Source organism: Mytilus trossulus, chromosome 10, assembly GCF_036588685.1.
Source record: "Mytilus trossulus isolate FHL-02 chromosome 10, PNRI_Mtr1.1.1.hap1, whole genome shotgun sequence".
Taxonomy (NCBI): Eukaryota; Metazoa; Mollusca; class Bivalvia; order Mytilida; family Mytilidae; genus Mytilus; species Mytilus trossulus.
In genome coordinates, this window is record NC_086382.1 from 52,620,077 (window position 1) to 52,647,685 (window position 27,609).

General features: G+C 32.4%; 1 protein-coding gene across 3 annotated transcripts; it reads left to right on the forward strand.

Annotated features, from left to right (window-relative positions):
* Window positions 1-27,123, forward strand: LOC134687602 (uncharacterized). 3 transcript variants are annotated; one of them, XM_063548027.1, is made up of 3 exons: window positions 1-100; window positions 15,744-15,825; window positions 25,892-27,123. In XM_063548027.1, the coding sequence occupies exons 2-3, from the start codon at window positions 15,744-15,746 to the stop codon at window positions 26,428-26,430; spliced, it is 621 nt and encodes a 206-aa protein (XP_063404097.1). In that variant the 5' UTR covers window positions 1-100; the 3' UTR covers window positions 26,431-27,123. The 3 variants fall into 3 exon arrangements, with proteins under 3 accessions (XP_063404097.1, XP_063404096.1, XP_063404095.1); XM_063548026.1 differs by lacking the exon at window positions 1-100 and adding an exon at window positions 12,918-13,050; XM_063548025.1 differs by lacking the exons at window positions 1-100; window positions 15,744-15,825 and adding an exon at window positions 23,891-24,069 and having other exon boundaries at window positions 25,892-27,118.
* The last annotated feature ends 486 nt before the right edge of the window (window positions 27,124-27,609 follow it).

Below are 27,609 nucleotides of genomic sequence, written 5' to 3' on the forward strand. Positions count from 1 at the left end.
AGGTAGTTAACATTGAGGGTATTTATCCATCTGGAAGACATGGGATAACTATATATTTCATCCAGACCTAGCTTGCAGCCGCAAGTACGTGTAAGTGTAGGTAAGTCTGGTCATTATTTAATTTTTCGTTTTTTAAATCCATCTTTTTATTCTTGTAATAATTAGATCACATAATATTTACAGTCAGGTCAGTATTATCAAATTTGCATAAAATGTGTTTCCTACCAGAAAGTGTGTGGAGAGATGAAATAATATATAGGACAGAAGGTTTGGTTTCCAGGCCATAAATATTGAAAATCGATCCCATTTGTAGGACATTAAAAAGGTCTCTGAAAATGGATGAAAACTCCATGACAATAAGTTTGTAGGCAATTTTAAAATTCAATTTTACGTTCGATGATCCTAGCTTACTGCTCGACAGTAGATGTGAAGAGGTATGTTTATGAAAACTAGTATGACTGCTATCATAAGACTAATTCTATCTGATCCTTACTGTATATTGTTATCACATAAACAAGTCCGTTTAAAATTGTGACTGACAGAATATTTTTTATCACATAAGAAAGTCTGTTTGCGTCATATGATGTGCCATACTTATATGAGAAGGTCTGTATCATATAGTATGCAGTAAAACCAAGAAATAAAGTTTGTGGCATAGCGTACTCTTTCATCGTATAAGAAAGTATGTATGTATAAAACGGACTGACATCATATTAGAAAGATTTAGTATGCCATTCATTGTACTGTTAACGCATAATAAATTATGTCTGTATCATACAATGTTACAAAATGTGTTAAGCAACGTACTAATAGTCTATGCCATTCCGTATACTGTCATCTCATAAGAAAGACTATCTACGCAATACCGTATACTGTCATCACATAAGAAGCATATCTATGTCATTCCGTATACTGTCATCGCATAAGTTAGACTATTTATGCCATACAGTATATTGTCATCGTATAAGATACACTATCTATGCCATACCGTATACTGTCATCGCATAAGATACAATATCTATGCCATACCGTATAGTGTCACCGCATAAGAAAGACTATCTATGTCATTCCGTATACTGTCATCGCATAAGTTAGACTATCTATGCCATACAGTTTACTGTCATCGCATAAGATACACTATCTATGTCATACCGTATACTGGTATCGCACAAGAAAGACTGTCTATGCCATACCATATACTGCCATCGCATAAGAAAGACTATATATGCCAAACCGTTTACAGTAATCGCATAATATAAGTTATATGGTTCGCTACTGACCCCTTACGGATCCATAGAGGGTTAGTAAAATCCATAGGGGGTGAGGCCGGAGGCCGAGTCCTCTATGAATTTTATTCACCCTCTATGGATCCGTAGGGGGTCAGTAGTTAACCGTATAACGAATTTATCGGACGCTGGACTTTTTCTGCGGCGTTTTGTTAAAAAATAAACATTGAAACACAACAACATCAAAAGATGACGTCGCCATTAACGCGTCATGAACCCCCTATGAAACCTACTAACCCCCTACGGTCTCATAGGGGGTCACCACGTGACGGCGTTTAACCAATCACAACGTGATAAGTCATCTGTGGTCCGATAAGAAGGAATATCTATGCCATACCGTATACTGTAAATTTAATCGCATAAGAAAGACTATATATGCCATATTGTATACTGTCGTCGCAAAAGAAAGACTATTTATGCCACACCGTATACTGTCATCGCATAAGAAAAACTGTCTATGCCATACCGTAAACTCTCGTCGCATAAGAAAGACTATCGATGTCAATCCGTATACTGTCATCGCATAAGGAAGTATATTTGCGTTAAACACTGAACTGACATTGAAGCATAATGTCTGTCTTTGCGCTGTAAGCACTGAAGGCAGTTAACCAAAAACCAAGGCCAATGTAATCATGAAAACTGTGGCAATGTTGCTTCAACATTAATCATTCATTTATAATAAATTTATGGTAATCTAATGAGTTAATTATTAAGGCAAATAATTTGTATGTAATCAAGGTTTCAAAAGCAATGCATATATCAATGTATATTTTTATGGTGAGTCAGCAGTGATACAAGTTCGCAATGATTGCATTTGTTCTACTTGGTAGTTAACATTGGTTTTAGTTGACTGCTAGTAGTACAAGTTGAGGTCTGACTGACTGGCCCATATTAAATGTAAATGATTTGCTATTTTGTCCCATACATGAATATATATATATATGGTTTAGGGTTGGGGATCTCAACGGTTTTCAAGTTCTCAAACAGGAAAAAGGTAGGTTGACCCTAGGGACTTCCCCTTAATTTCATTTTATTTGTTATATTGTCCTATACATTAATGTATATGGTTTAGGGGTTGGGATATCATCGGTTTCCAAGTTCTCAAACAGGAGGGGGAAGTGTGACTCCAGGGACTCTCCCATTATTTCATTCAACTAACTATATTGGCCCGGACATTAATGTATATATTGTTTTACAGTTGGGATCTCAACTGTTTCCAAGTTTTCAAACAGGAGAGGTGGGGTCACCACAGGGACTTCCCCTATATTTCATTTGATTTGTTATATTGTCCCATTCTTGAGCATATATGGTTTAGGGGTGAGAATTCTTTATCATTTCCAAGTTCTCAATCAGGAGGGCGTACCGTGACCCCAGGGACTCCCCCTTTATTTCATCTGATTTGTTATATTGTCCCATACATGAAACTATAGGGTTTAGGGTTGGAGATCTAGGCCGTTTTTAAAACATGAGGGGCGGGGTGACCCCCAGCGGCTCTCCCTATATTTCATTTGATTTTGAATATTGTCTCAAACATGAATACATATGGTTAAGGGGTGGGGATCTCAACCGCTTCCAAGTTCTCAAACAGGAGGGGCTGGGTGACTCCAGGGACAACTCCTATATTTTATTTAATTTGTTATATTGTCCTAAACTTGAATACCGAAATATGGTTTAGGGGTGGGGATCTCACCCGTTTCCAAGTCATCAAACAAGTGAGGGTAGAGTGGCCTTAAGGACGCCACTTATATATCATATGATTTGCTTGCATTCAGGTATTATGTAATATAGTTGCATTATTTGTGAAAATAAAGTAAGAAACTTCCAGCTACATTAATTGACCCTGAAAATTAAGAAAAAAATACCCCTTTAAAATTGCAGTAATTTGTTTCACATGCATTATCATCATTTATCACTGATAAAGAAAATTTATACTGTAGTGTGACCATGAACATATATATATTGTTAGATACACTGTTCCCAGCTGTCACATTGTATTGGATTTTGACATTAAAATTTGTCAAAAAGTATTAGTTTTGAGTGTCTGTATAAAATATTTTCTGCTGAACATTTCTTTCTTTAACATATATCTTTTGCTTTTCAATTCTAGTGTTTATTATCATTTACTATGCATAGATGTATTTTGTCACCTGTCTGGATTTTTTTAGTAGTTATCCGCCAAACCCGGAATTACCCTTATCCGCTTCCGGAATCGGTTCCGATATTGTAAAATGTTGTCATCACGGCAGCCATTTTATTGTGTTTACAATGTCGTTTTTGTCAATCAGATACGAATTTAGTCGAATTTAAACACTATTTGTCGGCGATTTTCTGTATAAAGCTAGCGGTTGAACAAAATAAACATCGCTGTCATGAATTATAATGCTGACAATAAGCTTTTAGATCGTTTATTTGGAGACTGTTGTGAAAAGGTTTGCAAAGTTATTTCGTGTTTTCTTTTAGTGGACGGTGACTCCGTCGGGCGAACATACACATGCAGCTAGAAACCAAGTCGAATTTCCGCGTGCAAAAGTGGAAGGTCGCGGACCTCGGACCACCGCTTATTTGAACCCTTGCCTAGATATTGAAAAGATATAAAAATTTCGTCTTCTAATTTGAAATTGCCGCCAACAGCATGAACAGTTGAACTTATCATATAATAGACTACTGACGTTGTACTACGTATTGATGACAAACAATATTCCTACGACTTTTGCAATTTGGGAAATTTTAACTACTTGTCTTTAGAGATTTTCGGCGATTAAATATTTCATACATTTGTTCTTTGCCATCTTAGCCAAAAGCTCAGGGGATAATAAACTACACAAGGATTCCTAATGTACTCTACTTCCTATGTGCAACTTCAAAACTTTGACGATCATATAAGGTTTTTCTGGTCATATTTTTTTTTAATCCAGAATGTAAAGTATGAAAAAACAGTCTAATAATAATAAATAATAGTAACCAGCTAGATGATAACAATGGCACGTATTTCAGCATTTATTGGGTAGGACACAAATCCAGGGTGCTCGCATAAGGCAGCTTAACTGCCTAAAAACAGTCAGTCCATGTCCTACAACATAGTGTCATCCTATAACATGTTACAGTCCATTCCATATAATATAATGCTATCGCAGAAGAAAGTATGTTCATGTATGTGCCATATAGTAGTCTCAGCGTTATACAGCACACTGACATTGCATAATGGATGCCTGTGTCCTCCAGTATACTGTTAGTGTAGAAGAAACATTTCATTTAATTTTAAGTTTATAGAAGTTTTTAAACAGATATTTATAATTTTAAGTGTCGAATGTTTTAAATTTCCGCGCACTTGAACAAATTTTAAACGATTGTTTTCTAAAAACAATATTACGCTTTATTAGCGAATAACCCTTTTATCAAATTTCAACAAAATGATGAAAAAAATGGGTTATCGTATGGTACATTTACATATTTTTGATTTCTAAACACTAAAATTGTTGACTGAGTACAGAAAAAATTGACAAAGCGTTGTATTTTTTCTTCATGCAGATGTCAGTCACAATAAATGCGTGGTGCATCAAATTACCATGATGCAACGGTTTAAAATTGACGATCTTTCAATGCAGAATTTAATAATTCATTTTGCAATATCTTTTTTCAATTCTTCAAATTCAATTTGATAATTTTATGTAACCAAATTAGATTTTTATTCAATACATTATTGGATTTAAATTTTGTACCTGAACTTATGAATGTAATCAAAATTGAATTATTTCACATTCTTTATCAATATTCAATTCACGTTTATAATAATCATTAAGTATATTATGCATAAGAAAATGTTATTGCTTATGATTTTAAAATAATAATGCCAAATTCTTTCAACAAATCAAATAATGTTATTTCAATGATCAGGTGTGCAGATTCAAAACGCCATTAAAATCCAAAATTACTTGATAATAAGCCAACAACCAAAGGCTAAATTTTCATAACGTTTCAAAATGCATTTAAAACATAATAAAACTAAAATTGTATGACAAATGTATTTGTATTTGGTAATAGTTTGTTTTCCGTTTAAACGTTTTTTAGGTGCACGGTGCACTATAATAAGACTTGAATAGTGCGGTTTTTATCTTACTTTTTTACTATTTTTTTTTTATAAACTTTGTCCTTTTGAAGTTACAGATATTAACGCCTGGTAAATAGGAATCTTTCGAAATTACAATATCTACTAAAAACTGGAGACACCTGAGGTAACTAAATTCGAGCGTCACTAATGAGTCTTTTGTAGACGAAACGCGCGTCTGGCGTATATATAAAATTTAGTCCTGGAATTTATGATGAGTTTATTAACTGACACAGTTCATGATTAAATTTGCACAAAGCAGTCGCAGACTCAGACTAAGTAAAGCTTACATATTTAACAACCGCAGTCTTTTTCAAATTGTATCTTACAAACCATTTTGGTCAGTAAACAGTTGATTTTAAGATATAGACTTTAGATACGTATATAATATAGATAGATAGATACATGAATAGTTGTTAATTTCTGTCATTTTGGTCTCTTTTGGAGAGTTGCCTCATTGGCAGTCATACCAAATCTTATTTTTTTATTAATCCTGGGGGCTTTGCTCTTTGGTTATGTTGTGTCTCTCAAGCACATTGCCCATTTCCATTCTCAATTTCATTTTGATCAAAATCGGTATAAACATGTTTCTGTGTTTTAAACTGTCTATTCTTTCAGTCTCCCGTCACCTCTTCTCTCTTCAGCATATTTTTATTTGGGGAATTTCATGTCAGAGGCACACTCTAAAACTAGTCACTGCAGATTTAACCAAGTGAAATAGTGGGTATTTGATAATCAAATCGTGTAGGACATATATTATTTAACAGGTTTTAAAATCAAAGATATTGACATTTTTTTCATTGCATGATTTTATATTTGCTAAAAAACCACAACATCAATTTAGTTTGTTACCGATTTTAGTTCATTTGGCTTAAACTGGATGCAAAACTCTTGTTACATTCTAAAACAATTCTAGTAATACATGCACCATTAAGTTAATTATGCGCACTTAAGTTAAAAGAAAAACCGCGAAGCGAAATCAGACATTTACAAGTCGATGTGGTGTTTTTTTTATGTGAAAGTTGGAAACTGAAAACTTTATAGTTACCGTAGATAGTTTTCATAAACAAACTGTTCATATTGTAAATTTTGTTCTGTTGTATATATAGAACTATTATATATCATATTGTTTTTAATTATATTGAGTGAGACAAAGTGACGGGTAAAACATACTTGCTTACTTAATCCTCTTCGTGCTTCGATGCCGACACTAGATCCCTCCATAACACTCTGACATGTGCTTTCTTTTCTACTTCTCGCCATGAAATTCCAACCTCTTTCATCTCGCTTTCCACTGTTCTTCTCCATATTTCTTTAGGTCTTCTCCTTTTCCTGTTGCCATTTGAAGTCCACCTTAGTGACACTTTAGCGATGTTTACTGGTTCCTTCCTTAAGACATCGCCTATCTATTTCCATCTTCTTGTTTTTATTTCATCTCTTATGTCTCTTTGTGCTGTCAGTTTGAATAGTTACTGATTGGTTATTTATTTTGTTTGGCCAAAAGATTTTACATATTCTTTTCAAGCAGGTATTGTGGAATGGAGCCAGTTTGTTGAAGTCAGTTTGTACAATTCTCCAACATTCTGAGCCATAAAGCAGTACAGATTTGACATTGCTGTTGTAGATTTTAAGCTTTGTGATTCTGTCAAGGGATGATGATTTCCAGATTAGTCTGAGTTGACAGAAGGATGGTCTAGCTTTACTCAGTCTTGATTTGATGTCTTTGGTGGTCTCGTTATCACTGCTTATTACACCGTCTAGGTATATAAAGTCTTCTAGTTGTTCTATTTCCTCAATGTTTATGGATCCAATCTTTATTGGAATTTTATTGGATTGGTCGTTGATTGACATGACTTTCGTTTTCTCGATGTTTATTTTGAGCCCAAGTTTCTTTGACATATCCTTCAGTCTTGAAGTTTTCTTGTGTACATATTATCCCAGTGTTTCAATTTCCTAAGGTTGATCTCATATACCAGTCAACAACTATTATTAAAATTCCTTTGTCCCTATCAGCTGGTATTTCTCCATCTATCCATATGGTAAATAGATAATGTAGTATCTCGCTTGTTGACTGTATGTCTGACTCTAGTAATTCTGCACTGATGTTATCTATGCCTGGTGCTTTACCATTTTTTAGTTGTTTTATTGCCTTTTGGATTTCATCTTTGCATACAGCTTCTGTGCCTATTTCCAGTGGTGCATCTCCAAACGGTTGAATGTCGGATATATATCATCGTTTGCATCAGCCCTATTAAGGATACTTTTGAAGTGTTCTGCCCAACGATCTAACTTTTCCTTGTTTGTAGTAAGAAGCTTCCCCTCTTTGAATAGTACTGGTGCGTCATTATTCCCGGACTTTCCACAGAGCTGCCTAGTGATTTTGTATACTGCACTGAACTCTCCACGCTTTGACGCTTCTTCCGCTTCATTTGCAAGTTCTTCAACAAAGTTTCTCCTATGATTCTTTGCATCTTTTTTTACTTCTTTGTCTTTATCTCTATAGTATGATTGCAATTTGGTTTTCAATCTGTTAGATTTAGCTGCATTTGTTTTTATTTCTATGGCTGTCCTTTCTTTGATGTTTTCCAAGGTCTTTTCTGACGACCACTGTTTTCTTTTTCTGTTCTTTAAACCCAATACTTTCTCAGCTGTTTTAGTATAAACGTCTTTGATGTTATCCCAAACTTCAGTTATGTTTTCACCCATGTTTTCATTGTTGTCATCAATTTCACGGAGTGCTTGGTATCTGTTTTTTTTTATTTCAGTAGTACATTTTTGTCTTATTTTGTTTTCCTTCAGTCTGCAGATCAAATGTTTTCCTGCTCTGCTCGTTCATCTTCGGAGCTTCAATTTTATTTTGCCAATAATCAGGTAGTGGTCACTTCCACAGTCTGTCCCTCTTTTTACAGATACATCGTTGAGTGAATGCCGCCATCTGCCTTTTATCATTAGATGGTCAATTTAATTTTTGTCTCTCCTGTTTGGCAATGTCCAAGTAAGATTATGTATATCTTTGTGCTGGAACATTGTACCACCAATTACCAGACCATTTAGTCCACAAAATTCAATCAGTAGGTTTTCATTTTCATTACAAGTTCCACATCCGTTGTTACCAATTATTATCTCCACTCCGTTGTTACCCATTATTATCTCCACTCCATTGTTGTCACTACCTACTTATGCATTCAAGTTTCCATTAACCAGTAAAACGTCATGGGCATGCACTCCTTCCATTACACTTCTTAGCTTTTCATAGAAGTCGGTTTTAGTTTCAATGTCTGCTTCGTTAGTTGGTGCATAGCTTTGAATCAAAGTAAGTTTAACAGATTTTGAATGGAATCTTGCTGTTATTATTCTCTCATCTGTAGGTTTCCATTCTCTTAGAGCTTTACTTGCTTGCTTATTCATTATGATGTAAAACATACATGTCATTAAAATCTGTTACGCAGTTGATTGATTGATTGTTGATTGCTTAACGTCCAGTGGCAAATATTCGTGAATGTTCAGGACAAGAGTGTCGCAATTATTGGCAACAGGAACATATTGAATCAATAGAACATTACAATCCATAAAAGAAAGTTTATCCATGTTATCAATACTAAGGAAATGGAAATTGTGGTTTATCATGAATTTTGGTACAAGGATTGCAATTAGTTTAGTCCCTATATTTACGACAACTTGATTATCCTACATGTACATATTTTATAGAATCCTTGATATTGATTGGCTGACAACAATCGCAAGGCAATCCAATATCATATTCAATTTCCGTATAATTACATTACATGTTAGCTTCATAAAAACCCGTTATTTTTATTGGCTCACTTATTTTGTGTTGATATTATTGTAAACGTTTTACGCCGACAGTTGACAATTCCTATTGCATGAATGAACAAAATCTTTTTATTTTAAGAATGGAATTCTCCTTTTTACAATTGTCATGGTTTATAATTGCATTACATGCGTGTTTCATTAGAATTCGTCATTTTAAGGCATTTGAAAATTTAACAGCAAGCTTGATATACATGATTATAAATACAAGTATGTACAGTGTCGAATTTGCATAATTTATGTGTACGAGTTTGGAAAAATGATGAAAAGCGAGGCTCGAGGCTCATCACAAGAGATGCAATCCTAAATCTAATTTATAATTTGGATATTAATTAAGCCTCTTTGATACAGGAAAGCTATATTATATCAATGTCAAAAAAAATATTTTGGATTCAAACAATCAGTTGGTATATTCCTACAAAAGCTTAATTGATACTATTATCTTCGTATATGTAACTTCTGTAAGCTGTATTACTTTTGACTAAAATTTTATTATCCTGCAGATTCTAGGCGAAAAACGTTTAAAAAATATTGTCTACTCAAAATTAGTTTAACAATGTGACGACGTAACTTCCATTACACCTGTACAAGGGCTACTATAGATACTTTTCTTTATTTACTTAGCAAACATTTGTATGATACTATTTAAATAAAGCCGATAAAGATCTCGTTTTAATAGTTTCTCCTCCTTCTTTTGTAAATCGGCAAATTAAAGCGTGATGCACATGGTCATATGTACACTCTATTTACCAGACCGTCGTATGCCATCTGCATATAGTCGCATCGTCACTTATTCTTTCAAGTGCGAAATTCGGCAGGTGTTCGGTTAAACTACAAGGGGTCCCCTTGGGGGAAAAGACATTTTCACATTAGCATTTTGTATGAAACAATCCGAAATAAATCTCCGGAATAAAATCAATCTGATTATTTTATAAATTATCATAATAACGATATTTAGTTATTAAAAAGACAAATGGTAGAAATATTTTAGAAAAGAACTAACTTATTTCAATTGAGATTCGAAACCATTATTAAATATAACGGTACATCTGCCTTTTCCGATTACAATTGTTTTCCATTCCTTTGATGTTACCGCTTAAAATCAAAGAGGACATATTGGAAACTGGACATCTGCGTCCCAAAGCCAGAACATTAAGCTTGAAATTTGCCCGTATTCAATAATAATAATGTCAACAACAGCAAAAAAGATTTACAAAATATTGGCCACAAATTTTGAAAATTAGGTTAACGTTTAATGTACTCCGTTGGCACCAATTGCATAAATTCTTATTCAAACAGCATTACAAACGATATTAACGTTTAATTAATATCTTTCCAGATAATGTCCGTCTTCTACCGAATAAGGTGTGGGTAGCAAATTCGCATGTATAAACTTTGCAATATTACTGCCTTTGGGAAATCATCGACTTTTCCTTGGTTACACAAATGTTATAAGACCTCAAAATTCAGCCACACCTCAAAATATTTTTACTTGTAAACTACAAGATCTCGGACTTTTTTTTATACTAACTATGCACGTGTTAAAACATTTGCTTATTATAGAGCAATTCCTCTTTTTCAATGGGAAATGACAGCGAATCATGTTTTTCATATTTTGCTTACACATCATACACTGTGAATTTATTTATATATTTGAAAATGTTTTTGCTATGATATCAATAAAAAATCCCCTCATATAATAAAATGTCACTCAGGCATATTTTTTTTATCAGAAATGTTGTTGCAAATAAAGTTTTTATCAATATATATTATAAAGATATCAAAATTAGGCACTTCTGGATTTTACGGATACGTTAGGGTCTGAGAGTTCCTGATGACAGTTAATCTAGAAAATCAATTCGGACTCACAAAATTTATGTAAAGTCGTGTTTCCATTTTGTATGTTTATTTTTTTAGCTAGTTGTGATGTTCGTACATGTAAAGACACTGGCATGAATTATATTACAACATTATACTGTCTTAAATTCTCCGATGATATAGATTTTATACAAGGTATTTAGAAAGTATACGTTTTCATTCCCCTTGGTAAAGTTTGGGTATCGGTACCTTTGATCAATAGCTGCTCAGAAAATATACATTTGACCATTCTGAAATTTCTGAGTTAGAACGCATGCGATAGTGATGATACAAAAAGTAAAATCACAAAAATACTGAACTCAGAGGAAAATCAATTTGGAAAGTCCATAATCACATGGCAAAATCAAAAAACAAAACGCATCAAAAACGAATGGACAAGAACTGTCATATTCCTGACTTGGTACAGGCATTTTCAAATGTAGAAAATGGTGGATTAAACCTGGTTCTATAGCGCTAACCCTCTCACTTTAATAACAGTCTCATCAAATTCCGCTACATTTACATGATGCGTTAAATAAACAGTCACAATTATTAAAATAGTCAAAATATGGGTACATCAGTCATCATCGTATAACAATTTAAACCATTCGGCTATCCTAGGTATAATCCGCTACTCTTTTTCTATCTAGATGAGGGTACGGAATCGGTCGAGTTGAGACGTATGAATACAAAACATTGCTTCCGACACACCACACTCGTACGATGTCATTTTCCTTTTATAGATTTGTAAACGTACGTTTTTTTGAATGTGAGAAACTTGAAAATCTAATTCCCAATTATTGACAAAATATTTCAAATTTGAAACCGGCTTGTGGTGTGTAAACTTTTACTTGTGTTTTGTTTTCGGTTTTTGAAAAGAATTCTTATCAAAACTATTGCACCTTATAACTAGTGATAAATGTCAGAATAATGGTGATTCCTTTTAAATTTTTGTTTTTTAGATAAATATAAGAAGACGTGATACGAGTGTCAATAAGATAACTTGCTATCCAAGTCAATAAACATGTACAAGCTTTCCCACATGCAAACAACCCATAATTGAATAAATATGAGCACGCGTTGAAAGTTTGGCTTGCTTACTTCAAGGTAGACGTAAAGCAGATTGTTAAAATGAAAAAAAAAAGTTTTTTGTATATTTTTCATGCTTTGATTTCAGTGATAGGATGTACTATTATCTTCAAGGCGTATAATCATTGCACTAACGACAATTGAAGAAAGTTCTCTAATGTTCTCTTTTAAATTGTCCAAGGACTACATAAAAATCATATCAACCTCTTTTTTCAAATAAAAAAGTCTTACTTTAACATTTATATATATACAAAATGAATAAACACTCAATAGAACCGCTACTATGCGGTGAATAAATCAATTACTAGTATATTACAGGCACAAATGGCCATTGCATCTTAAATACTCTTTGAATATTCGTCTGAAAGAAAGTTTTGCCTTGAAGTGCTTGTCAGTGATGTATATATATATTGTATTTTATCATGCGCTTTTTTTCTTTTTTTTTTTTATAGATTCAATACTTTTATATAAAACCTGAGATTTGATAATTATCTCAAAAGTAGACGTCGTTTTGCCAATAAAATCTAATGCAATATTATTTTTAATTGGATTTCTCATAAACCTGTGATTAGTGTTGCATATTAAACATCAGATATCTTTTTTATAATTCAAAAATAAAATATTGATAGCTTCAGTCTCCCGCTTTAATTTGTATTGATTAGCATTAAAGAAATGTATTGAAAGCAGGTGTGTGTGCGTCGGTCGTGCGTCTTTTAATAGATCACACGCGACAGAACAACCTTCCGATTGGTTAATAATGCCAGTGGCGGAATGTAGTTTTGAAACGACTAGAAAACAACAGTTTTAAATTTTGTAACCACGAGAAACTTAATTTAGAGTACTAACCTGGATTAATATAAAGTCATGTATTAACAGTTTCAGGTAAGAATTTAAGTACCAAAAATAACGTTATAACGTTCTAAAGTTAAACGGTTTCTTTCAGAATAATTCCAATATAAACACCAAACAATTTAATTATTTATGCAGGCAGATATGATATGTTGTCTGATGTTGATTTATGAACATTGCATAAATCTTGACTACGATAAAATATGTTGTCTTTAATATCAAGCTTGCTAGTTAGTAATACTACCTTTAAACAATTCCATTCAAATATAACTTTTATAATTTATCTTAAAACTATTAACCAATTTCATGTTTTATCCTTGGGTTATTTTTTCTTTCTTTCGTTTACCTTTAAAGGAATATATGACGGAAATAAAGTTGCTGGTATGGCAAGCATGATTATTCTTAAATATGATTCGTAAATTTATATTTATACAGATAAAAAATATTAAATTGTAGAAAAAAATACGGATAAAAAATAAAATTCAAAAGTGTCCTATCAGTTCCCTCACTGCGATTATAGTATTTTGACGCTACGACATAAGGTCACCAAACGACAGCTGTCGCGTGCCCTAGTGAATCCTGACAACTGCTTACCTGGATTAATCTGTGGTTTTTATCACAACCCGCGGGGCGTATTACGTGTGTTCTTTGTTCCGACGCGTGTACGTCACACTTTAATGGCTTGTTAAATTCCTCAAGTGAAAGTAAATAATGTTAGTTATTAATTTTTACATGCAAAACAGTTTAAAACTTACATATTTACAATGCATGCAGGTAACAGTTTGGACTTAAAAAAAAAATTAAGGAAAACAGCGCATTAATCTTAGAAAATGGGATTAATTTCCTCCTAACGTGGATTTTCACATATGAAATCTGATGGTGGACACTACCTCATATAATATGCAATATTTACTTCAGCATGAATATAAAAGAATATAAAAAAAAATAACGACAATCGTGGTTTTGGTAAAACATGTAATTATGATGATTTGCTGCTTCTTTTTATAATTCTGTTGGGTTGTAACAGGGCTGATCGTGCGCACGTTTTTAATATTAAGCACTTCATAGATCTTCATACAAAATGTGTTTCGATCAACGTTTGTATACATTCCCCCAAAAAAGTATGAAAATTAGCATTTAATTCATCTAGAATGCCTGATTTCAAGTTAATTTTTATAGCGATTTGAAATGTCAATCAAGTTGGATTTTTTTCGTTTGCAGATTTAAGAAAGCGTCGAAATTTTCGTTCAACAACTCAGGCTTATTACGAAATGAAATATTGGTTCCCTAAGGAAAATAAGGTTACCTTAACATTCTCTGTTCGAGAGCTAAGCTATGCGTTAGACTGTACAAACTGTATAGATGTCAAGTCTGGTTAGAATGGATTGACCAAATGATTGCTTTTGTTGGTTTTACGTCCAGTGGTAACTATTACATGCATGCTAAATTAACAATTAAAATAATAGGCAGGTTCTGCAGAACAGGGGGGTCGGGATGAAGGATGTACAATTTGGACTGTCACTGGAGACGTATTAATACATTACACTCAGCGATACGGTGTCCATTTCTCTCAGTAAATGTTTTGATTTTCTTGAGAACGGCGCGGGACGTTTGCGATTTTTATAAAGGACATTTGCGCTTCTTATAAGGGACATTTGCGCTTCAATTCATAGGACATTTGAGCTTCAATTCAGAGGACATTTGCGCTTCAATCCATAGGACATTTGCGCTTCAATTTATAGGACATTTGCGCTATTTAGGTATGGACATTTGCACTTTTCGTATAGGACATTTGCGCTTTTGCAATATTTCTTTATGGTTAAAAGTTTGTTTAAATATATTTATTTATAGTGGATTGGGAAACAAGTTATTGCAACTTATGTCAACCCCTTCCCACTTTGCAGGTGCGAGTACTGTCTTGAAGCGGCATTAGCCTGCTCTTTTTTCTTTTTTATAGGTAATTTCATAGCACATTCATATAGTTAAGTTAAAGATACCTAGAAGTAAACATTATGAAAACATCAAAGAGACGCGTAGTTACCAATGGTTTTCGCTTGATATTTTCAACCCAAGAAATGAACAAATTCGCTCTTGTTATTTGTCCTGATTGGTATTTCGCTCTCATTTAAAAATTTCAATCCTTGACTGAGATGCCTGTTCATCAATATAACGAATTAGTTAATGTAATTAACCGAATGTTTATCCATCGTATAACATGTACTACAGGTTTATCAAAATTTAAAGCGCAAATGTCTTTACATATTTGAAGCGCATGTGTGTCTTATCGTTATAAGCGCAAACGTTATGTGCCCCTTTGGTGTCTCTGTCAAATCTGGCAAACGTATGCATGGTGTCTCCGTCATATCTAACGTGCACGCATGTTCTATGAGCGTCACTGATGAGTCTTATGTAGACGAAACGCGCGTCTGGCGTACTAAATTATAATCCTGGTACCTTTGATAACTATTCTAACGTATCACGACGAAATTAAAAGGAGCAACCGACGATGGCAACACATCAAAGGAATACAAACCCGGAGTAACATATACATTTCGGCTATATTTTTTTCCGTTGAATACTACTATAGATAGTAGATGATATGATATAAATATTTTGTCGTCAAAATTGCTATTACATCTGTTTGGAAATTAAACTATATTCGCTATAAGATTTTACAACTCATGTCTTCAGCATAGTACTATGAATCTGTTCTTTTCCATTTGTAGATGCAGGACTACACTGACTTCTGTCAACCGCTACATGTAGAGGTCGCCACTGAAATAAATTCATACTCTGGACAGAATGGAGGTAAGCATAAATTATTTTTAATTTTGATTGAATATTACATGTCTTGGACCACTTCTATAAACAACTGCATGGACTCGTTGGTATCCAGCACGTTTTTTACACTATACATAAATAATACTTGCCAAAGGTTCTTCTATTGCCAGCTGCCCATTGTTGAGTCGGTGTAATATACATATTCACTGTACACAAATAATCATGCGGTTGAAAAGATTTTTTGTTTAAAAACTATCGCACCCTTAAATTGGAATTCAGAACTTCAATGATCCATAAAATAATCCGCTCCGGAACCGTGCGAGAGTCAAAGATATTCATGAATATGTATCAGTGCGATCAGTATTAAATCTGAAATAGTTAATTTATAAGCATATCATAGAATTCCGCATACCAATATCGAGCATAGCTTAACAATTGTAAATAAATCGAATTAGAATGATTGTCATAATAAAATTTTTCAATTTCAAAATTGGTCAAGTTACCAGGTTAGAAAACTTACATGACCGATGGTAAACGAATGTAGTGATGTCTTATGCTTAGATTAGAGTCGATTTTCAATCTGCTTTTATACGTGGAACTTTTAGTTCTAGATAACTTATCAGCGTATTTTATACAAGTAACACTACGGGTGACACATGTAAAGCAAGATCAAGCTACTTACCCTTCCAGGCCACCTAAGATCACACCCGATTTTTGGTGGGGTTTGTGTTGCAGTGCTGTGTTTTTTATGGTGCGAGTCTTATACAGTTGTTTGCCTATTGATCCTTTTCCCTGGGCATAGTCAGATTGTTTTCGACTCATGACTTAAAGGGTTGCCAAATTTATACCTAACGAAATTAATTTTAGTTTTTACCCTCTCATGAATATGCGTTACATAGGTTGTAATATAACTTCGCTGCTGAACGATTAAAAGTTTATTCTTTTTTTTTAATGATTTTTTGTTTTAAAATGTATATTGCTATATATGGCGAGGTGTATAAGATTTCGTAGAAACGTCACAAGGAAGGGTGCTATTATTTATGTTTTTGAATAAAAATGCAAACAGTTGATATCAAAATAATATAAGAACATGAAAACGATGCGAATTTTTAAAGATTTCCGAGCAGATTTTCTTTCAGGTCTTCGCTTAAACATATAAATGAATGGCTTACTAAACACCAATGAGATACAATCTAGATGCTATTCATACACTTCAAAATATCAAGTGCTTGAAAAATTTGTCAGTCTTTTGTTGTCGTATTTAGCTATGTTCTTGGGATAGTTATTATTTCATTTATAATATTCAGATGTAACTGTCAGATATATGACTGGGGTTGAAAAGACCCTTTCTATTCTACTGCATCAATAAAAACATGGTTCACTACTCACTCTTGACCTATAGACGGTCAAATGGTTTTCTTGTAAGACTTCTTTACTTGGACTATAAAAACGTTTTGTCATCTCATCTGGTGCACCATTAATTGTGGACAATGACCCTTTTTCGAACGTGAATTTTGAAATGATATCGGATTAAAATTTTATGTATTTAACCCTGCAACCCTAACCCCTTAGGTCAATGGTCATCATTATACTATGAATTGATGCAATGGTAGTATAATAAATATCATCGAAAGATGTGGGAATAAAAGATGTCTCATTTTTCAGACTCTCGTAACTCCGAGGATATGGAGACAAGTGGTGTGGGAAACTATGAAATTTGTTACTCCTCAACGTTCTCGGGGTTTTTGTGTTCTTAATTATTATGCTTGAATGAAGTAATAAGCCGGATTTCCATTCAACGTGTCAAAAAATATTTGTTAAAATATGTAAATGTAAAATTACAGATCATAGAAACTAGGGTCTCAAATACTAGTTTAGACATTTAGCTACACTCATACACTGTTCATGTTTATGGCAAATCTATACTATAAAGTTTAGTATATCTAAATTTTGTATAGTTTGCTGACCTTTTGCTGTACAATTATTGTGTTTCACATTGATACATGCTATTTTTTCTGTTGGAAAAACGAATAAGAACATTCTATAAATTACCTGCCTTAATATTAAATGTTATTCTTAGAATTTATAGTAATTGTTGGCTAGTGAACAGCATGCTTCGAATATACTCCTTTGGGATCTAATGAACAGGAGCAATCAGCACTTTAATGTCGACAGCTCATGGCAGTATACCAAAATATGCCTTTATTACAATATATAAAAAAACATACCCTCCCTCTCATATAAAGTCCTAATTCAGACCGTACTTGGCTGCGTAGTTTTGCATCGCAAAAACTGCACCGGGATTCCCCACAAAGTCCAAGAGATGGTCATATTTCAATACTGGAGTTACCCGTATTTTTTATGAGGAACATTGCAGGAAGGCAACATTTGAAGTGGTATAAATGTTGTTATAGCCATTGTATTTTCAAAATACAAATACATTATGGAATTTATATTAAAAAAAGAAGTGAAAATCTCAATGCATTTGAGAATTTATTTTCAAACTTTTAATTTAAAAAAATGAAGTTTAGATTTCGAGCGAGTCGTTGAAATTTAAAACGAATTTCCCATCAGCGTCAGGTGTAGTATTCATCAATATAAAATTCTTAAATTTTGATTTGAAACCAGCAGACTATATACAATTATTAAATCTTTAAATCGTAAAATATACATTTAATTTGATAAAACTATTTAACAATCGAAGCCGCTCAAGTATAAATACCGGTTAAAGTCGATGACTTTTTTACTCCTTTATCAACTTTAACAATATTCAAGGAAAAGAATAGATTATTACAAAGGTGTGTAATCTTGTCACTGTGTACACAGAATAGGTGTCATTTTATGTAAACCCATTACAGATTTGTATAAACTTCAGGCTCATCTGTGGGGATATTTGTTAAAGTTCAGGCTTCTGTAGGGATATTTGCATCGTCTTCATCCAGCGTTGTTTAGATGTGTTTCACCTGGGACTTTAATAGTTTTTCTATTTGTGAATTGCTCGTTAATAAAAGCTAAAGTTGAAGTAGACAATCAACTAACTTAATACCCACTTAAGATACACATGTAGCACCTGTCCTAGGATTATTAGTCTATAACGGTACACCATTGTTCCATTGGACAGCACATGGCCTTTAGACGACTTTCATCTTAAATATTCAATACTAGCGGCTGCGAACATCTATACAATGTAACAGCTAGCTACCACAAATCAGATGACTTCTTCGTGAGAAGAATTATCTGCACATTGGCTGTTTATTTTATAGGCTTCGAAATTATATTTTATATAAATGCTGTATACCGATTAATCAAATATTTGATTTTTGCATCAAATCTAGTATTTTCTGATTTATATCAACTTTTTCATATAAAATAAACTCATCATAGATACTAGGACTAAATTTAGTATATACGCCAGACGCGCGTTTCGTCTACAAAAGACTCATCACTCGAATCCAAAAAAAGTTAAAAAGGCCAAATAAAGTTCGAAGTTGAAGAGCATTGAGGACCAAAATTCCTAAAAGTTTTGCCAAATACAGCTAAGGTAATCTATGCCTGAGGTAGAAAAGCCTAAGTTTTTAAAAAAAATCTAAAATTTGTAAACAGTCAATTTATATATGTAACCATATCAATCAATGAGAACGTCAAGTTATTTCGTGGCATAAGATTAGTGTTCTTTTTTTTAAAATATGATATTAAGGAAGCTCGCTACTCTTTTCCATAATAGCAAGCTCTTTAAAAGACTATTATAAATCGATAGCATATAAATAAATGAACTATGAAAGCAAACAGAATGTATGGTCCGTACCCTAGTCATTGAAAATTTGGCGGGAAATAATTATCTCTCAATTTTTCTTATATTCAACATTGACATTTACTTCTTTCAAATACTATGAATTTCATAATGTTTTCAAAATATGGCCTTTTGATAATAAAAGTATGATGACAAGAAAAGATATAAGTAGGCGAAATGTTTACTATTACTACATGGATAAAACAATCGGATTCCGAATATCTTTACTTACAGGAGTTTTAAAAACAAAACAAGACCAGCGAACACCCTTTACATGTATATATCAGTTCTTTTTTTTGTGTGTGTGGTTTTTTTTTTAATACATTTGTGGGGGAAAACAAAATTCAAAAGTCAACTCCATGGCCATATATTTGTGGCTTTCGACTGTTATCTGCTCTTTGGTCGGTTTGTTGTCTCTTTGACCATGGAAGTATTATATTGTCAATATAATACTTCCATGCTTTGACGTATTCCCAATTTCCATTCTCAACTTTATGGAAAAAAAGTACAAAAGACAATCAATAATCCACTAAGCATTAAACAGACAATTAATTTTAATATTAAGAAAAATGAACCTCTTTGTAAAAAAACCTTTTATGGTGAAAATACTTGAAATGGAACAGTTTCTGTTCCATTGATATATTTTGGTTTGCATAAATGAAGCAAACATTCTGGGTAAACCTGCAATCACTAATTATTCTCAAACAAAGCTTAAATGATAGTTAATCTGTAAAAAGAGCGACCATTATTTATAACAAAGACAAAAAAAACATATAATATGTAATGGTTAGTTCAAACATTTTGACCAAACAAAAAACGAGAACACTTTTTGGATCTTATGGCAAATGTATGTGACTATACATATATATTTATCCGGACGTTTTATACATTTACTTTCTTCTATATAGTGATGCCTTAAACAATAAGTTATATAGTACTGTACACATCCTTGTGTAAACGATTCCATGGCGCTAATATGATTTTATGACTTGAAAAATATTTTTCAACTCATTTTTTACAAAAACAAAAAACATAAATCATCTTTAAGAATTTACAATGCGACCTTGAAAACAATATCTGATCACAGGATAGCCAATTGATTTTGATAATACTATGACCAAAAACAAACTTTTAAACAAATAACGTTTTACCATGTATTTACAAAATAGTCAATTAATGTTTAAATTTTTTTATTGAATATTTTTTTGTATTGTAATTTGTGAAATAATGTCCTAACATTTTTAATCTTAATTTAAAGAAATACACACATAGTAATTCTTTTGACAGCTGTTTTAAATTCAACGACACACTGTGTTAATAGATTAATTGATTTTATCATAAGAAAATTGTTAAATGATATTTTTTATCACCTTACGGCATGCCATTGAATTGTATTGCACTGACACTTACTAGGCAAACTGCTTTACGAGTAGTTATAAAACTTGACGTTTAATCGTTGATGACACTTTGTGGACATTTAAGAAAATTGTAGTGCGGGCATCAATAAAAACATTATCGTTAATTCGCACAACGAGTGTTACCCAAATTGCAGTTAGCTTAAAGAAGGTGTTGATCTTAAGATTTTGTACAAACATTCCTATAGACATGTCATCTCATTGTACAAGAATGTGAAAAATAATCGTAGGACAATAATTGAAGGTGTCAACACCTTCGGACAATGGACGTATCCTTATCACATCCCTATCTCTATTTAGATTTTCATTAACCTTTCACCGTAAATTTCTATTAAAAGATCATAAGTGATGGCAGTAATTCAAGAGTTTATGCAATGTATAGAAAATTATGACGAATTAATTACATTATAATACTAGAAATAGCCGTGACAGCATGGGAATTTCAACCTGGATTAATCGTTAAAATATATTCCATGTTTGGTTATTTCTGGGAATAGCACATTAACACCAATATATTATGTCCCACTGATATTAATTATTCAAAGATTTATTATAGGGCCACAATTGCATAATACATCCAAGGGAGTACACAAAATGGGGGTATATAATGATACACTAGTCTTTTGCGTTGAAAAGCATTGGTCTTCTACTGCATATCAAATCGAAAGATTGTTAAAATCCTGCGACTCTATTTACATACCACTATTTTTCCTAGCTCTATAAGAACCTGAAAAATCATCGAAAGATATATTCGAACGTTACTATGATTTTTCTTATCATCATATTCAAAGTTATGAGTGTTATCTGGGAACAGTAAACAAACAATATATTATGTCCCAGGTGTTATTAATACAAATATATTTCCTTGTTGACCATTTGTAATGTTGACACGTTATTTGGACAATTGTTTACCCCATGGTAGTTGGTGCATCTGTTATCCCTTTTGTAATATTTACATATCTTCTTTTTTAAATAACTTTCTTCCTTCCATTCTATGATATCACGATTATCAAGATTGACACGACAAGCATTTATTTCAATAATAAATAATCATTTTTACACTTATTTGTATAACCTTTTCTTCTGAAACCACAGGCATTTTCATTTACAACCACAGGTTATGCATCTCCGAAAGGTTTTTTTTTTACAGTAGCACAGAAATGTTCAAGGTCAACGGTCTTTTCCCTATTAATCCTATTATGACACCAAGCCAAGAGTCCGTCTGGTCACAGTTTGTGTGTCATTTTGTATACAAGTGGAGCAGTCTATCTATTTAAAAGTTTACTAAGTTAAAAGTCACACTTAACTTTAAAAAAAAAATGAAAAAATAGAAAAAGAAATTTTTTGATACCTGACTTCGTTTTCAAATTATTTTGATTGCATCATTAATTTTCAAATCGTGAAATTTATTTGTGTAACTAAGTCGCTAGTCAATATAAAAGAAATGCACATTTAGAGTTTAAATTACAATTAATTAAAAATAACATTTTTATTGACAATTAACATTGTCAAACACAAAGTGTGCAAATTTTGATTTCTATTGAATTGATAAAGATATAGACGACAATATAGTCGCTTCATTTCAAGTTTAAAAATGTACCTGGCGACATCACTTAATCCGTTAGACTTGCCTCTAAAATTATCAATTTTTAAATATTGTTTCACGGTTTTTGATCCGACTTTATATCAATGTTGAAAAATCATATCGCGTAAAATGTATTTCTTTCATTTCTAAATTGAAACTAGAAATTCAAAATCACATGAATTGTGTTTCTATTTTGATTTCTTTCATATTAAGGCTCGCGGACGGGCCTCACTTATTAAATTATTATCCCTGATCAAACCCAGTGGCTACATCTATACATCAATTTTCAAGATGAATTAATTTTTATCATTACGTATTCAACATGAAAAATTTGGAGATTTGAGTATAAATTCCTGTACTTTATGACCGGCTTACCATACTGAACCTTCAGCCAACCCATTGAGTAGTTTGTAGGTTTTACGCACGAGGTTATAACATTGGCACGTTATCTGGTATGTATATAATTTTTTTCTGGAAAAAAGAATTTTCCAAAAAAGAAGGATATATAATCATTGCTAAGACAAAGCCAGAGTTTTTTTAAGACCGTATTCACGTCTTTGTCATTTTTGTCTTTGTGGATAGTTGTCTCATAGTCAATCAAACCATATCTTCATTTTTTTTTGTAATAGTGACATACTGAACCTTCTTGGTTTTGATTTAGGCTATCGAATCTATTAATTTTGGCCATTCGAAATTGTTCACACTAAGTATTCTACTAGTACAAAAGGTAAATACGTCCGAACTTGGTCATACGACCATTTGACACATTTTCGTATATTTGTTAGTCATGCATATATATAAATTAGATTCTCGTACAACTGTGAAAAGTATATAATTTTCCTCCTACATACATAGTAAAATAGTGATTACAGGACCGACCGTTCTGTAACAAACATCATACGGCGTTCTTTGATGTTCTTTATACATATCGCCATAAACAATTTAATTAACTCTTTTCTTACTGTGTTGATTCGAGATTTCGGATTTTAATAGCCAATTAGATTAGACACACAGTCATTTAAATCCCTTTTATTTATAAAAACCGAATTTTTGCTATCGATGTTTACTATTCAAAAAGAAGGAATCTTGCAAAAAATTTACAGGTAAAAATTTAAAAACCACAAATTTTAAAACGGACAGTACAGTTAAGCTTCTGCATAATGATAACATATTATCTTTATAATATTTAATTTTTTTCATAAAACGTTCAGATTTTAAATAATAGTGTTGATTTTATCAATTATTGTATTGACAATATAACTTGTAATCCCCCGATAAAAACTTGGACTCGCCCAACATTCCTATACACATGTGTTATATTCACACTACATTACCATTGAAATTCGATAACCAGACAGCAGCAGGCAATACTGACAGCTGGGGAATATTTCAACTACTCACAAAGGAAACTATCAACGACTTAAGACATACACATAAAGTGCATTTTATTTTTGGACTAAATATGCTTAAAGTTAAAAGAGGTAGGTTTTGTAAATTGTAATTGTAAAATTGCATTTATCGAAAGAATAAGTTTAAGTTCAGTTAAAAAGAGCGCTTTTAAAAAAATAAACAGTTTTTAAAGGAATTTTGTATTAATCTTTAAAAGATGTAACGAACGTGAAAAGTCATTCAATGCAAAAAATCTCGTTTAAATAAGAGACCTACTATATATAATATATATGATGCAAGTTAATATAAAAGCAAACTATAATATTATTATTTTAGAGAGTTGCATAGGGTTAAACGATTTTAGGTTTTAATGTATTTAAATTTTTAAATTATTGTAAAGACTTTCATTTACCTTGCTGCATCCCAGTATTTGAGAAGCATTTAAATATTATCTTAAACTCATTTATTTTTGATTAGATGTATGTATTTTTGCATTTTTACAAATATTTAAAATATAAAAGTCTTATGCCAGAATAAATCCACGTTATGTTTGCAGCTTAATCACTAGTCCACCTAAAGCAGTCGTTTGCTTACATTGTCCAGCAAGAAACATTACTGATATTTTTGCATCCCATATTTTACAGATTTATGACGATCTGTAGTTCTAATTGTTCAGAGGGAAAATAAGATTTTATAAGAAATGAAAAAAAGCGTCAATATTTGTTTATATACAGAGTTATTACCAATACTTTGTTTCATTCATTTTGTCACCGAGCTTGATTCAATTCGTTAATTCATCGTTTGCTAGATGCCGGATCAATATTCCTTGATACGTTTTTCCTTTCATACTGGTAACGATTCTATATAGGCCGGAAAACAGATATTGCCATTAATATTTCAATCAATTTGTAACCAATGCAACAGTCCACGATCGACTGGTGGGGAAAAATTTCCCAGGAATTTCTATAAACTGGAGCGTGCGAAAGGATGTCTTGACCGCCGTCAGCTATCGGATTTTTATTTTCTCACGAAAAATTGTGAATTTATAGACATTTGTAAAATTACAATAAAAAGAGCTCAAGCTACACTTCTAGACTTGGATAACATCGATTTTTTTTCTATTTAATGTTATAAAAGTGTAGAATTTAACGTAAATTAAAATAAAATTAATACTGAACTCGTAATGTAAATTTTGTTCTATGACCTTGTTAACATTATTGGCTACATGTAATGTACCTATGCAGTAAAAGTAACAAGAGTACGCATGCACTTACATAACAGCATGTACATTTCACTTTTCAAATAGTTATGAATGAAAATATAAGAGCGTTAACATTGGTTTAACCTGCACACTTGAGAAACGATTTTTCACATCTGTGTGGTATATATTGTAAGCATCGACACAAACTTTTCAAACGTTCCTTACCCAATAATTAATTAACGTTTATCCTGATTCAACTTCGATTCAACACTATATATATATATATATATGTATTCATTACAAAATGCAATCTATTATACAGCTATTGTTATAATCTTCTGTGAAAATGGGACTTGTTTTATTTGTACCTGTTTTCCTTAGTTACCTTTTTTTATACCTATTTTTTACAGTCGAGGTTAAGAATGATTCTTAAAAGCCTTACTCTTAGATTTTTGTCAGTAGATACCTTTATCTTTTCTTTCTTTTTTTTTTCAAATGTTTTAAGAAAACCAGCGTTTTTGTATGATCACTATGAAATTCATTCAATTGCAATTTTTATACCTGAGGACAAATTCGTGTAGTTTGTGCAGATGGCAATCCCTGTATACATGTATTTCTCCCCCGTTTAAAATATGGTGCTCATAATGTTTGCAGACTCACAAGTTTCTATTTCTACATCTTTTATTCATTATTTTTTATTTTTTATTTTGCAGATGAGATGATCCAGTTTCAATCTTCTCCTGTACCGGAATATATGGAATACTCCACATTACAACCGGTCGTTCACCCTGCTCTGATTGGAATGAACTCGTCCTGTCAGGACTCACTAAATGCAGGTTACAATGCATGTGCAGACGAGGCTATTCGATATCTAATTGAAGAGGAACACTTTGCACCAGACGATCCCATTGTTGTCGGACTTCAAGATCATTTGCGAGAACAACAAAGATTACTCAGTTTACAATATATGTTTGAACAGTATAATCTCGCGTTAAACTCATCCGAAAACGAGAGTATAAACGATTCCGGTGTATCATTGAACAGTCAGTCTACAGATTCTGAGGAATGTATCGAAAAAACAAACTTTGACAGTACCATCGAATTAGACGATGATATAAAACACAATGAATCTGGTTTACAAAATGTAAACATGGCTGCCATAACAAGTCTTGCAGAGGAAATCCTGTCTCTACTAGAAGAAGGGGAATCGCTCTCTGATGTAGAAGACGAGAATTATCCTAGTGAGCAGTAGTACAGTCATAAACAGTATATTTATCATGGTCTTTGATATTGTCTCAATTCATAAACAATCTCATTAGTCATAGTGCCACCGTATAGTAGCTATACATGATCCTATCATCATCACGATCATTTGTTATTTGTTACGTTTTGATGTTTATATTGTATTTTAATATAATGGTAACGTTATTGTTTCTACTCTATACAACTTCTAGCATGTTTAGGACTTTCCACTCAGTTTTCAACCCTCCAGTATGTATGAATTTCACCTGCCCTATCCTGCTCTCTCTATGGTTACCCAATTAAACACGGCATTAAGTGATTTTAGGAAACATTTTATAGTTACAGATTGTGTTCTGAATTTTCAACTTACAAACTCTTTAGTAACACATCGTGTTATTCTTTCTTATAACTTTTGTTTTCTAAACTTTCAACCTACAAAATCGTTATAGATAATTTCAATCATTGTCTTTTAAGTTGTAAACATGGTAAAGTTGACAGATAAATATTAGAATGGAGTGATATGGTGCATTGTAAACTTATGTGTTCAGAATCCATGACAGTGTTTTGTATGAGACATTATGTGCGTTTGAAACAAGATATTAATCCTATTTATTTTGAAGGTATTTGTCAATGACTTTTTTGACATGTAACATGTTTATTATTATAGAATAGTATTTATTTATCAAATATGATGTATTTATCTCACCTTTTGAGATTACTTTTATGTTTTGTCAGTTTTAAGTAAATTGTTTAAAACCAAAATCTCGTTTGATGTTTTTGTCACAGATGGTTGATATGTGTAAATCTGCGTCCATTATTTGTGAATAGTTAACATGATGGGAGTTTCAATCAAAGAAAGCAATTAATGAGTTAAAAAAATCAAAACAACAACATGAACAACAGCGATTTAAAATATTCACTTTTCTGAATTTTTCGGGATGCACGTTACCTGACATTTTTTTATTGATTTATATTATCTTGTTTCACACCCAGTGGCAAATAGTTGATGCATTATTACGAGGTTAGAACAATCTTTCATAAAATGTTAAGTTTCTCTAATACTTTGGATGACGCGCAGCCAATTTGAACTGCTATTGAAAACGAAAGAAAAAACCGATAACAGCAAGATAAATCTACTGTGCAGATCAATTTTAAGCGTCTCAACGAGTGACTTCTTTAATTTTATATT